The sequence below is a fragment of the Melampsora larici-populina genome (genome assembly GCF_000204055.1).
Source record: "Melampsora larici-populina 98AG31 unplaced genomic scaffold MELLAscaffold_17, whole genome shotgun sequence".
NCBI classification, from domain to species: domain Eukaryota; kingdom Fungi; phylum Basidiomycota; class Pucciniomycetes; order Pucciniales; family Melampsoraceae; genus Melampsora; species Melampsora laricis-populina.
The window spans coordinates 395,334-407,794 of record NW_006768781.1 but is presented as its reverse complement, the minus strand read 5'-3'; the positions used below and the strand labels follow the sequence as shown (position 1 = coordinate 407,794).

At 38.5% G+C, this 12,461-nt stretch overlaps 3 protein-coding genes across 3 annotated transcripts; all 3 read right to left on the bottom strand.

Annotated features, from left to right (window-relative positions):
- Positions 1 to 798: 798 nt before the first annotated feature.
- Positions 799 to 2,346, bottom strand: MELLADRAFT_48283 (uncharacterized protein; the record flags this gene model as incomplete). Its single annotated transcript, XM_007409685.1, has 4 exons — positions 799 to 1,160; positions 1,271 to 1,377; positions 1,485 to 2,094; positions 2,161 to 2,346. 4 exons carry the CDS (start codon positions 2,344 to 2,346, stop codon positions 1,128 to 1,130), a joined length of 936 nt encoding a protein of 311 aa, XP_007409747.1.
- Positions 2,347 to 7,731: 5,385 nt separating this feature from the next.
- Positions 7,732 to 8,492, bottom strand: MELLADRAFT_106271 (uncharacterized protein; the record flags this gene model as incomplete). Its single annotated transcript, XM_007409684.1, has 2 exons — positions 7,732 to 8,350; positions 8,425 to 8,492. The coding sequence occupies 2 exons, from the start codon at positions 8,490 to 8,492 to the stop codon at positions 7,732 to 7,734; spliced, it is 687 nt and encodes a 228-aa protein (XP_007409746.1).
- Positions 8,493 to 11,923: 3,431 nt separating this feature from the next.
- On the bottom strand, positions 11,924 to 12,187 carry MELLADRAFT_30159 (uncharacterized protein; the record flags this gene model as incomplete). Its single annotated transcript, XM_007409683.1, has 1 exon — positions 11,924 to 12,187. A coding segment is annotated over one exon (264 nt), but the record flags the coding sequence as incomplete, so codon positions are not given.
- Positions 12,188 to 12,461: the final 274 nt, after the last annotated feature.

The following is a 12,461-nucleotide window of genomic DNA, read 5'->3' as shown; positions in this document are numbered from 1 at the left end:
GCATGATGGATTTGATGATTGACTATAACACAGATCGAAGTCGATGTACCAAAACGTATCAATGATTGAACGGTGTGATGGAAAGATATGAGGAATGGAGAACTGCTTACTGGAATTGAAGTTGATAAGTCTTTCTGTTTGATTGATGGGTGATGTGGTTGAAGTTGATTTCTATTACAAACTGGTATGCAGCCCTTCGTCTCCTGATCTCTCCGTTCTACAACAAAACACGTGACATTCATGAGCTATATGTTTCACAATATGTGACACTTTAAGCGATTTTTGACCCGATGAATCTTTGAATCTGATGATCGATCAAACATCCCTCATCCTTTGACTGTTTTCCAGCTTTTAGGTAGATTGTGAGTACAAATTTGAAGACCAACAAGAGTTTGACAAAGAAACAGCTTGATCATTGGAATCGGATTGGATCTTTCACCCTTCAGAATCTTCTGCATCAGAAATTCATTACAATTCTTTTTGCAGTTTGATCTCATCAGTTTTCGATCTCTACGCAAGCCTCAAGTTCAACAAACTACAATGACAAAAGTCAAACAAACTTTGTCAAATACTTGTAAGCATCAAGCTGTAGACTGTGACAAGCAGGCCAAGGATTAGACCCCTTAAAAATCAGCTAAACTTGTAAAATCCCTTTCATTGCATAAACCTGAACCTCATAGTAGTTATACTAACTTCAAAGTATCATACCTAAACCCTCAAATCCACTCTTTATATGTAAACCAACTCACACCTCATTCTTTACTCAACAAAAAACCGGTCATTGTTATAAATAAGTTTACTAAAGAAATCTTTCTTTTGCTTCCAATCAAATTCAAGAATATATCAAAACATACATAAGTGTTTAATAAAGAAAATCAAAATCAAAAAAGAGTAATGCAAGAAAACATCAAAAAGAATGAAAAAATCAAATTAAATATAAAACCCAAAAAAGAATCAAAAATAAAGAATCATGAAAAAAAGACAAAAAAAATAAAAAATACTATGCATTTTTTTTGGAAACAACAAAGAGAGAGAGAGGCAGCGAGGCAAAGATAAGGGAAAGAAAATAGTTGATAATACAATCAAGATTAAAGATAAACCGCCCAAAAAAACTCAAGGAGAAATAATTATTGAGCATTCATTACTGATTCTTTCAAACCCTATATATAAATCAAATAACCCCAAGAAAAAAGAAGTCTCAGATCAGTTCAATGGGATTCTCTTTTGTTTGATTCGGAAGAAGAAATCAGTCAAGGAAATGTTGACGTACATTGATAAATCGCTTTTTCTGTGCATCTGTTGCATTGATTCCTTTAGTTGATTTCCATTCCCAAGCCTTGTTAATCAAACTATGAAACATCTTTTCATTCATTGAAACTAAAACAAACCAGCAAAAAACAAATTCAGTACTGGTTCTTTTGGTCATCAAGAGAGAGAGAGAGAGAGAGAGAAAACGAAAAAAAAAAACAAATGCTCGACTCAACTAGTTTCTTCTTTACCTTCTGGATTAAACCAAATCCCATCTTTTCCCACCAAGAATCGATCATTCAATAATTGAGGAATCGAAGCTCGATCATCTTTCTTAAATCTCAAACAAGCCTTCATAGTCTCAATGGCTTCTTTCTCTACGATCACTTTAGATCCTTCTTCAATCTCTTTGATTCGTTCTCCATTCTTATTGATCTTCATCGAAACTGGGGTCACACTTTCGGGATAATCTATATAATGTTTAGGATCTTTGATCGTACAGATCTTTAATGATGTTTCAAGTGTTGAGAATGGTGTACGTCCATATACCATTTGATATAGAATACATCCTAAGGCCCATACATCGGTGGCACGTCCCATCTTGACTCTTTTCTCTTCTGATCCATCGTCACTTGAGATCACTTGTAACGATAACGCTTCTGGTGACATATAATTAGCGGTTCCGATTTGATTTTCTCTGGAGATGTTCGTCGTATCAGCTGGAATAGCTTTAGCGATTCCGAAATCGATAATCTTCACTGCTCCTTGGACAAGTACGAAGTTGGCCGGTTTAAGATCGGTATGGATGATGCCTTCTTCATGTACTGCATGTACTGCTTCTAACATCTAAATTCAAAAAAAAATCGGTAAGATGACAGATACAACAGATAGTAATGAAATAAAAAAACTAACCTGTTCCCATATGTGTTTAATAAACCTAAAGCTGATCGGCTTACCAGCTTGTCGATTTAATAATTGATTCAAATCAGTCTCTCCTAATTCCATCACAAGATACAACCTCTTCTTATCGTGATCAAGATGTGAATCTTCTAAATGAATGATCCTTTCATGACCAGTCAGTCTTTTTAACAAGTCCATCTCATTACAAAACGATGCAATTGATGCTGAATCTGCTTTCTCTAAATAAACTACTTTCAAAGCAAATTGTTTCGTGGCATGATCTTTTAAATGTGCTCGATAAACTTTCGAACTGCCTCCTTTGCCTATCGCACATTGCCTTATGTAATCGACGCCCTTGACGCTGATGATTTTGTCTTTGGGCGCCTTTTGTGGCTTCTGTTGCTGGCCATCACTACTGGAGGGGTGTTGCTGTGGAAAGGGTTGACGTGGGATTGATGAGTTTGAGTCTGGGCTTGTAGAGCCGTTGGAAGGTGAGGGCGGTTTGCGTATTGGTTGACGGATTTGATGTTGTATTGTTGTAGCCATTGATGGTTTACTGTTCGGTCTCAAATCTGCGTCTTCATGAACATAAAACTGGCGACCGGATGCAGATGGAAGTCGTGAGGAAGACTGAAAGGATTGAGGCGCATGATGATGAGATGCTAATCGATATTCGTTTTCATCAGATCGTTCATCTGCGGCTTCTGCTCCTGCTTCTTCCTCGCCATCAGACATTGCTTGGTTTCTCGCATGAGGGTACATTCCAAGACTTGTTTGTGCTCGCAGTGATTGTGGGCCATTTACTCTACCGGTTCCATTCTCCATTCGACGCGGCTGGATCGTTGAGATCACTCCGGTCGAAAATTGTCTGATGTGTTTATGTTGCACTAAAGGCGTCTGAAATCTTGAATCGGTATGGCGTTGTTCGAGACTTGATGACATTGGATCGGGTTGTTGATAATCATTGTGGAAGTAAGTTGATTCAAAGGTTGGAGCTTGGCTTTGAGATAGATTGTCTGGATATCGCATCGGCGGATACATTGATCTAGACGTCCGGAGCTCGGGACGACGCTGAGAATGCTGCTGCTGAGAAGACTGCATACCATCATGATGGTATTCATTAGATTGATATAGATGATGGCCCAGCTCCGCGTATTGTGATTGACCTTCGGACACGTCCTGGTTGTTCAGATGGTGATTATAAGCTTGCCGTGAAGCGGTGCGAAGATTGGAATCTAGGCTAGCCGCGGGGTAAGGTCGCTGATGTGACGGGCGAGATGGAAGATGAGTGGAGTTGATCACTTCTCGGGCCATGTTACGGCGGACGTCGTTCGCAGCTTCGTGAATGATAGGGGAGCATTGACGTTGCTGCTGACGCGAGATGCTCGTGAGGGGTTGGGTTTGAAGAGCCTCAGGTCCAGAGTGGATTCTCTGTCGTTCGTTGGGCATGGCCGATGAAGGACAGAGTTGAGGATCCCCATCCACTCGGGTCACCGAATCTCGTACACAAGGCTGAGGATGCATCAAATCGGATTCAGGTGCTTGACAAGGCGCTCGACGCGCTCTCATTGGTCTCGTGACTGTGCCCTGGTCCTGTGAGACGAGAGGGTCATTTTCATTCGTGTTCACAGAGGGAAACGAGTGTTTTTGGGATAGTTGTCGATCAGTGCTCACTTTGACTCGGGAGAGCATGCGGTTTGGTGGTGTAGAAGAAGGAACCGGAGCATGGGTATTTTGCTGACACAGTGATAATGGTTGGCGAACCGAACTCGTTGGGATGTTCTTGAGGGACATGGTTCGACTCAAGTTGCGAGTGCTATTCAAGGATGGAGGCTGACTGGGAGACGTTTGTCGGTCATTGAGGGTACTAGATGATTGAAGACCCCATTGTTTAGTGTTCATGATTGGATCGTGTATCTTGAAATCGTTGATGACTGCAGACGGGATCCTTGGTGCATGAGGCGGAGGTGTGGCACAAAGCTGATTACCTGAAGTGATCGTAGCAGAAGAAGGGACATCGGCTACAACCCGTGTAGCTTTTCGAACAGTACCATCCTTGTTACCGTGATCTGTTGAAGGAACGAGGTAAGTAAGATGGTGTTCGATGAGAAAAAGAGAAAGGGAGGCAGCTTACCTTTTTTGCGGAAACTAGACCTAAAATCACCAAGTTTTGAAAACGGGTTGAAATTGAGACTAGGTGTGACGGAATTTGAGGAGATGTTTGACAATGTCCTTGAGTGATGAAATAGACTTGAACGAGATTTGTGTAAAGAAGGAGTAGGTTGTTCATGTTGCTCTTGAGTTGAAACAGGTGAGGTATCAGCGATTGAAAAGTTTGAATTTGAACGATATCTCGAAGGTGATTTGGTATCAAGAGCCAATTTCTCTTGTTCATCACCCATGGCTTCAGCAGATAATTCTTCATGAGTTTCTTTGGTTGCATCACGAAAGAGTTGACGAGCATATTCAGTTTGAAATTCAGGTTTTTCGATTGGAGTACCAGGGGTGATAGGAGTATGAAATGAATAAGAAGAAAGAACTGAAGGTGTATGATTACGAGGTGTAGTAGGATCGTTTGATAAGTTTTCAGCTGATTCGTCGTCCATTTGAATGATAGTTGGATCAAGATGACGTAGTTTGATATGAGGAAATGATTTTGGTTTGGTATTGTTGTAATCCTTTGATTTCCTAATTCTAGTTTGAGACTTGGATCGTTTAAAGATAGGTAAAGTAGGTAAAGTTTCTTCAGGTGGAGTTAAGATTGAATCAGGTGAGGTAGAACGTGAAGTTGATGGTCTACGAAATAATCTTTGACTAAAACGTGATAATGAGCTTTGAGAATGTTGATGTTGATGATGGTGGTGTTGATGATGATGGTTTGAATTTGAATTTGGATTTGAGTTAAAAAGGGAAGAAGTTAGGTTAGAAGATAAAGTATAACTCGAACGCGTCCTACGTGGTACAGTAGTAGACTTCAATGGACCATTCAAATGTGAAGGTGGATCTGGAAAACTAGTGTATTTAGATAAAACTGGTTCTTGTTGTTGATCATAACTATTAACCATCTTGTTATCAAAAGAATGTGATCAAAATCAAACAAAACACTAGATTTCTATATGATGAAAGCTTTTAGTCTGATTCAAAATATCGAGTTTCAAATCAAATCAAACAAAATCAACTAAAATAAAATAATGTAACTAAAACTGTGTGAAGAAATGATATGATCTAGATCAAGATCAAGATATGATGATTTTAAAGAGAGCCAGACTCTTGAGAATCTGATTAGTTTATGAAGAATGTTTTGAAGAAAGAAGTGGTAAAGTAGGTAGGATAAAGTGTTAAAAGGTAGGTAAAGAAGTGTAAATATCATAGACTTCAAGTCATCCGATTCCAAAGTAAAAAAAGATCACAACAAGTTTAAATCAAGTGAAAAATAGATCTCAGTAAAGGCCAAGGGGACAAAGCTGATTGAAGGAATTCAGAGTATCATAGATAAATAGAACACTTTACATTAGGGAAAAAGAAAACTATCGATAAATGATGGCGAGGTCAAGAGAGTCGAGTGTGAGAACTTGCTTACTCACGCATGAATTCTTATTATGTATCAAAAGAACCCACCCGAGGTAGAAGATTGTGAAAATTCAAGTGTTCCAACGCGTTCCAGTGATGCACTTGATGACCAGTTGAGGTGTGGGTAAAGCTCATTTACTTATTTAACTTGTTGGCTGACTTTCTTTATAAATTCATGAGAGTTGACTTGTCGAGGTGACTGTGACTGTGACTGTGACTGTGACTGTGTATGCATTAAATCTTACCTTCCTTGTGAAGATTGAGAATTTAACTTTTCTTCATTTCTTCAACTTCCACGCTTCAGCACCTGCACTGAGAGAAACAGAGAGACTTTCATTCATCTTCAACTCATCTTGACAATGAGACTTGAACCCCTCAAAATCCCCCCACACCTCGTAAATCGTAATGCATACATTTGATGGTCAACCAGTTCAGCTTATGGTCAACCGCACCTTTATGACTTGCAATTCTTCCATACGTTACCAGGCTTCACACGACTTGATCACTGCTTGTGCAGTGGATGACCGCTCAAACTCGGTATCATTTCTTAAGATCTGGATGCAAAAGAGGCGCATGCTACTGCTACTGCTAGAATGTAGAGTTTACTTTCTAAAAGCGATCGGTGAAGAAGGTGTAAGTGTTCGAAGTCGATCTCATCAAACGACCTCGCGAGAGATTCTCTCAACACCGAATCGCACACTACATAACTGTGAACTTCAACCATTTCTTGCTTGCTTCTCACGACCAGTCTTTCAACATCTTCCTTGATCTTTGAAACAGAAAAAGACACTCAATCTCACGTTAATCTAGGTTTATTTAACTTTTAAACTCTAACGAAAAACGCACACGCTAAACTCGAATGTGTTTTACCGCTACCGTTGGCGGTGGATGGGTGGCGATCGTGGATTTCGAGATCTCGATTCTCAAGACGGTTATGTATTTACCAGTTTGCCATGTTCCTCAAGTCCACATAAACTTGACAGATCTGAGTGCGAAATCACCCTCAACCGGTTTGCAAAGAAGTACTAAACATGTCACCAGACACTAGATTGAACATTCGAGTTGACCATGTAAAATAGAGCTTCTTCAAACCACAATTCATCCCAAAATAGAAAATGTAGACATGAGAACACAATAAGTGTGTTGGTGTACTTGAAACTGAGGCATTGGGTAGTTACTTGAAGTGGTGAAGAACATTAAAAGATACAAGATTCTTGAGGTAGTTTTGCAAAGAAAATGACCCAAAAGTTTGAAAGGCAAGAATACCTAATTGGATCTGAGACTGAAGCTACATAATTCGATTTTCAATGGGACTCAAAAGTCTTGAAAGAAACATCGACTTGCAAGCACATTGTAGTGCTTCCGGATCGATTTGAGTCGATTCAAGCCTACATTGACCACGTAACAAGACTGAGAGATTTTTGTCTAGCTTTGCCATATCTTTTGAATTCTTTTGCTTACAGTCAACTTTTCTGCTATTCTTTAATCGATTCTACCCCTACTGGTGATATGTTGGAGTGATTCTCTTGGATTTGATGTGTGGGACCGGGTCCACCTTGCCTAGGTGTGCTAATTTTCTCCCGCTCCCAAAGTATTTTCAAAAACTTAATGACTTGCTTTTGATTCTCTTGATGAAGTAGTTTTTTGAAAGATTCGATCACAAGTCTTTTATTTATACAAACACGAGCTTTATAAGAGGATTTCGCTTGAAGTTTTAAGGCAGCTTGATAAGTATCAGAAACTTTTATCAAAAATTCCAGCTACAAGTATCTAAAAGAAACAAAGGTCTCCGAGTACAAATGTCTCCGAGTGCCAAAACTGTTTGAGTCTAGAAGTGATTCAGCGTTTATCCTTCTGATCAACATGTTGTGATCATGATCAAGCCCAAGATTAGTTTTCTATTACATTTTAATTAAGTTGGTATCGGATTATATGTATGAGAGATGACAAAATGATATATAAAGCTTTGGTAAATGATGCAAATACGATGCATGTTCTCCTATAAAAATATCTTCATTCGTTCCATAATGATTTAATATCTTTAGCCCATCTTGAAAAAATTCCTTCAGGTGGGATTGGATCCACAATTGCAAAGACTACTGATTCAAAACTCATTCGAGTAGGTTTTTTAGAAAAATCTCCTCGTAAAGAAAATGAAGCATGTGGAACATTCATGCCATGTCCATCTTTTCCTGCCCTACTATCATGTTGCATAAATACATAAACTTGATCAGGTCTCTGTTTGTTTAAGTAAAACCAACGTTGACCTTTTCTATACTTCCATGGCTGTGGTGCATTTGTAACGTCTGTTGGGATGATTCCTAAATCCAAAGCATCTTCTTCCAAAACAGAATTCCATTTGCAAATACCAAGAGGATTATCTTGAACTGTACGAATCGGTCTCCAAACATTGTAGATTACAACGTTTTTACCTCCTAGCTTCAAGTGCTTTCCAAATTCAACTTCCTTTGGATCATCTGATTTCAAAAAGATATCTTGTGCAAGGCCTTTCGTTAAATCGGCTCCCTTTGCTGACATGTCAGAGTGAATCACTGGAACTGGTTTTAATGAGTCTAATGAATTGTCACCTCTATAAACAGATGCATAAGCAACGGCCGATTTTGCACCCGTTCTAAATATCAAAAATCAATGTGAGCCTCACTCTATTTTCTGGTTGAAGATACATTTCTGTAAAGATTTACTTACAATTTCTTTACAAGCTGAATTGAATCTTCCTTCAAAGCAAAATAGTGTTCATCAGAGAATTCTACCATTCTTTCGATTCCGGGTACACGTCTTTGAGAAACATAAGTAAAACCATGAGTATTTAGGTTCGGTGTTTGTTTTTTACTGATAGTTTGAAGGTCTTGAAGAGGTACTTGGATGATTTTTGAATCATCAACAGTCAATGAATTAGTTGCTTTATCCCCCGCATAAAGGTAAACTTCTCCCAAGACTGTTGCGGGATCTAATTTTTAAAAAAGGATCATTCAGATTAACCCAATTCGAGTTAGCATTGAGAAAGATGAATTTGAGGAAAAGGTAAATGAACACGTACTGGACTTTAATTCCCGTTTGAAAATATTGCTACATCTTGTAGTGGACCGAAAAAGAAGAGTGAAAATGACCAATGTTTGTAAAGATGTCGGATACATTGGAAAAACAAACTCTCATAAATGTATTTAATGCTTCTGATGGAATGAACGCTTCGTGCAAAAAGCCAAGGAGGGAAACACCTCTCAACCCATCAGATGATAACAAGAATCATATTTTGTTTCCAAATAAGTGAGACATCACTCTACTCGTGTCGCAAAGCTTTGAGACCTTGACTATGATCCAATTGGGAGATTTGTTGTATATACGCACGGCCCCGGGCTAGGATATGAGGTTTTAGGGATCTCTTTGGGTCAGACCTAAGCGGAAAGTGTTTCAGGTTTGGTTAATGATTTTTACCTTTGTGAAGGGAATGGTGCCACAGGAAGTCCTGATTGCCTAATAGCATCATCCGATTGAGGATACGATTCAAATCAAGAGTCGAAGTACATAAGTCGGTGACTAAAATTGTGAAAATTGACTCTTGAGAAGGCCTGAATCTCTGACCACTCTGATTTGCAAGGATCAAGATAGTTTGAAGATGACAAATCTTACTCGTTCATTGGGATCCCCTCAGTTTTCCTTGTTGTAATTGGAAGTCATTCATGAGATTCCTTTAATTTTCTTAGTTTTGGTTGCGAGTCATTCATAGCTCTTTCTTTCATTCAACGCGGAAGTCGAATTTGCTTTGTTCATCAAGGGCTCAGGCTCCTCATGAGTCACGATTCCATCGGAATCTTAAAACTTTTTCAACTTTTCATCGTGGTTCTCAAGGATTGGAGGTCATGAGAGATAACGAGATAGCTCTACCAAAAATTATTTACAATCCAGCCAATTACCAGTTTCACACTTTTACCCTCGGGCACGTTGATTTATATTGAGTCCTAGAGAAGTTTCCCTTCTTGAAGTTGTGGCTAGTTTTACAAATCAGGCCCTCCCCCAAAAGGATTCTATCTCAACTTTCATGTCACAAATGTTCAACAAATCTGTTTTTCAGAAAGTTAATAGGGTTCTTCCTAATTCAAATCAAGATAGAAAGACATTGGAAAAAAAACTTGGAGAATATATATAGTTGGATTTCATATTCTCGATGATCAAAATAATAAATCATAAACAAATCCTGGTTTAAAAATATAAATCATTAACATATCCTTATCAAGATATAATGTATATTACAAACAAAACTTTTCATCACTTTTCATATATGTACAAGTGATTTCAAAAAACGTGTATCATTTTCTAACTTTATTAAAGAGTTATATGAATCCTAGTGCAACAAGTATTTGCAATAAATTTTTAAGAAGATGTGTCTGGTATCAGAATGATATTTTAAGCTACTTTTCCATTTCTCAAAGCAAACCCGGTTGCCAAAAAACCCGGTACACCCAGTTGCTTTTTTGGTGGCAACTTTGTGTATTGAGTTGACATTTTTGACACCTCCAAGCCAAAAAGACAACCAGGTGTACCGGGTTTTTTGCCAACCGGGTTTGCTTTGAGACCGGCTATTTCTGTATCATTACGACATATTTTAGACATTGTATCTTTTACGGAACAAATGTCTATTCATCGAAACAAAAAGTATCAGTGATTGAATGAGATTGTGATTTTAAGGGGAAATTAACACTTACCAAGCGATGGATTAGAAATAAAAAATCCACTTGGTTTCAGAAAAACTGGCATAATTTCAACTGTCGTAGTTGGAAATTTCCCATGTGTAGGTAAATGCTTTGCGACCTATCATATTTAATAAAGCAGTATCAATTAATAATTCTCTTAACTTCTTTTACAAACCGGTGGAAGATGATTACGTAGACGGGCAGAAAATGACGAAGTCTTACAATCTCTTCATTATTGATTTTCTTACTACCGTCTGACCAATTCTCTATACTATCTTCAGGTGTACTCGTGGTACCAGTAACCAATTTCCCAGAAATTTCTCTTTGATTTTTTTTGTCCAAAGGACCATCATGGAAAGATTTAAGTAATTTGATTTTGTTCCAAATCGAGCAAAGAAAAACTTACGCTTGATTTGGTTAGGAAGCTCTGATCGCTTGATAACATTAATTTCCAATTGACCATCTGATTCGATTCAAGATTCAAGGTAAGTCGACGGCTGAAATTGCAGAAAATATGACTTTTGAGAGATCCTGAAGTTCAGACCACTCTGATTTGCAAGGAGCGTAACAGTATGTAGCTTTCAACTTTAACTTGATCAGTGGGCTTCCTGTAGCTTCCCTGTAGAAAGTCTCCGGGGGATCAAATCATGTGTCTTATCTTCAAGTTTGAACGAGATACATGTATTGTCACTTCCAATTTGCGATTGTAGAGACATCAGAAGTAGCTTGGAAGAATGATATACATCTTCATAGATCTTGGTTGAAGTTGGTATCTTAGGTTTTATCAAAATCGAGGCAACTCTACACCTTCTTCGATGTACTTCAAATATGGCGCTGGTAATAGAGTACCTCAGGAAAAGAGAATCCTCTAAACATGAGGTCGAAAAGTTGATCACTTTGTTTATCTCCACCCCATCCTCGACCTTACGATTATGTTGCACAAAAAAGCAACTTGAGTTCAGAACTATGATTTGATGGTTTCTTTGATGGATCTCTGTCAAATCAATTACTATAATTTTGAAGTCATCCAGCTCATAATTATGTGCTGAAAGAATCCATTTGGTTCGCCCAATTTGCATCCATCCATCTTATCAGGATGTTATGCTGCGCCAGATTAGTTTTCTACTACATGCTGTATTCAGGCGCCAATTGCAATTAGATGGGTATCGGATTACATATGTGATAAATGAATAGATTTATATGAAGGTTTAGTATGGTGCAAGATTATCATGCGATGAATGTTCCCTCATACAACAAAGTTTGAAGCGCTTCAAATTCTAAATAAAGAGTTTTCGTTTTTCGGAGTTTCTTCATTCTTTCCATAATGATTTGACTTGCTTAGTCCATCTTGATAACATTGTTTCAGGTGAGGCCGGATCAACGAGTTCAACTGAGGCTGCATCAACAACTTCAAGCGGAGCTGGATCGACGATCGCATATACCACTGACTCAAAACTCATTCGAGTAGCTCGTTTGCCGAAATCTTCTCTGAAAGAAAATGAAGCGTGTGGAACATTAATCCCATGTGAATTAGGTGCCCGACTATCATGTTGCATAAATACATAAACCTCGTCAGGTCTCTGTTTACTTAAGTAAAACCAACTTTGACCTTTTCTATATTTCCATGCCTGAACAGTGTTTGCAACGTATGTTGGTAAGATTCCCCAATCTAAAACATCTTCTTGGGAGACTGAATCCCATTTGCAGATACCAAGAGGAATGTCATGAACTCTACGGATCGGCCTCCAAACATTGTAGATTACAACGTTTTCACCTCCTAGCTGTAAGTGCTTTCCAAATTTAACCTCCTCTGGATCAACTGATTTCAAAAACTTTTCTTGTGCTAAGCCTTTCGTAAATAGGGCCCCCTCTGCTGACATGTCAGAGTGAATCACTGGAAATGATATTGATGATTCCAGTGAGTTGTGATCTCTATGAAGAGATTCAAAGCGACTGCCAATTTTGCTCCTGTCCTAAAGATTGTAATTCAATGTGAGCTTCAACTTGTGATCTTTGAAGACACTGAGATAGCTT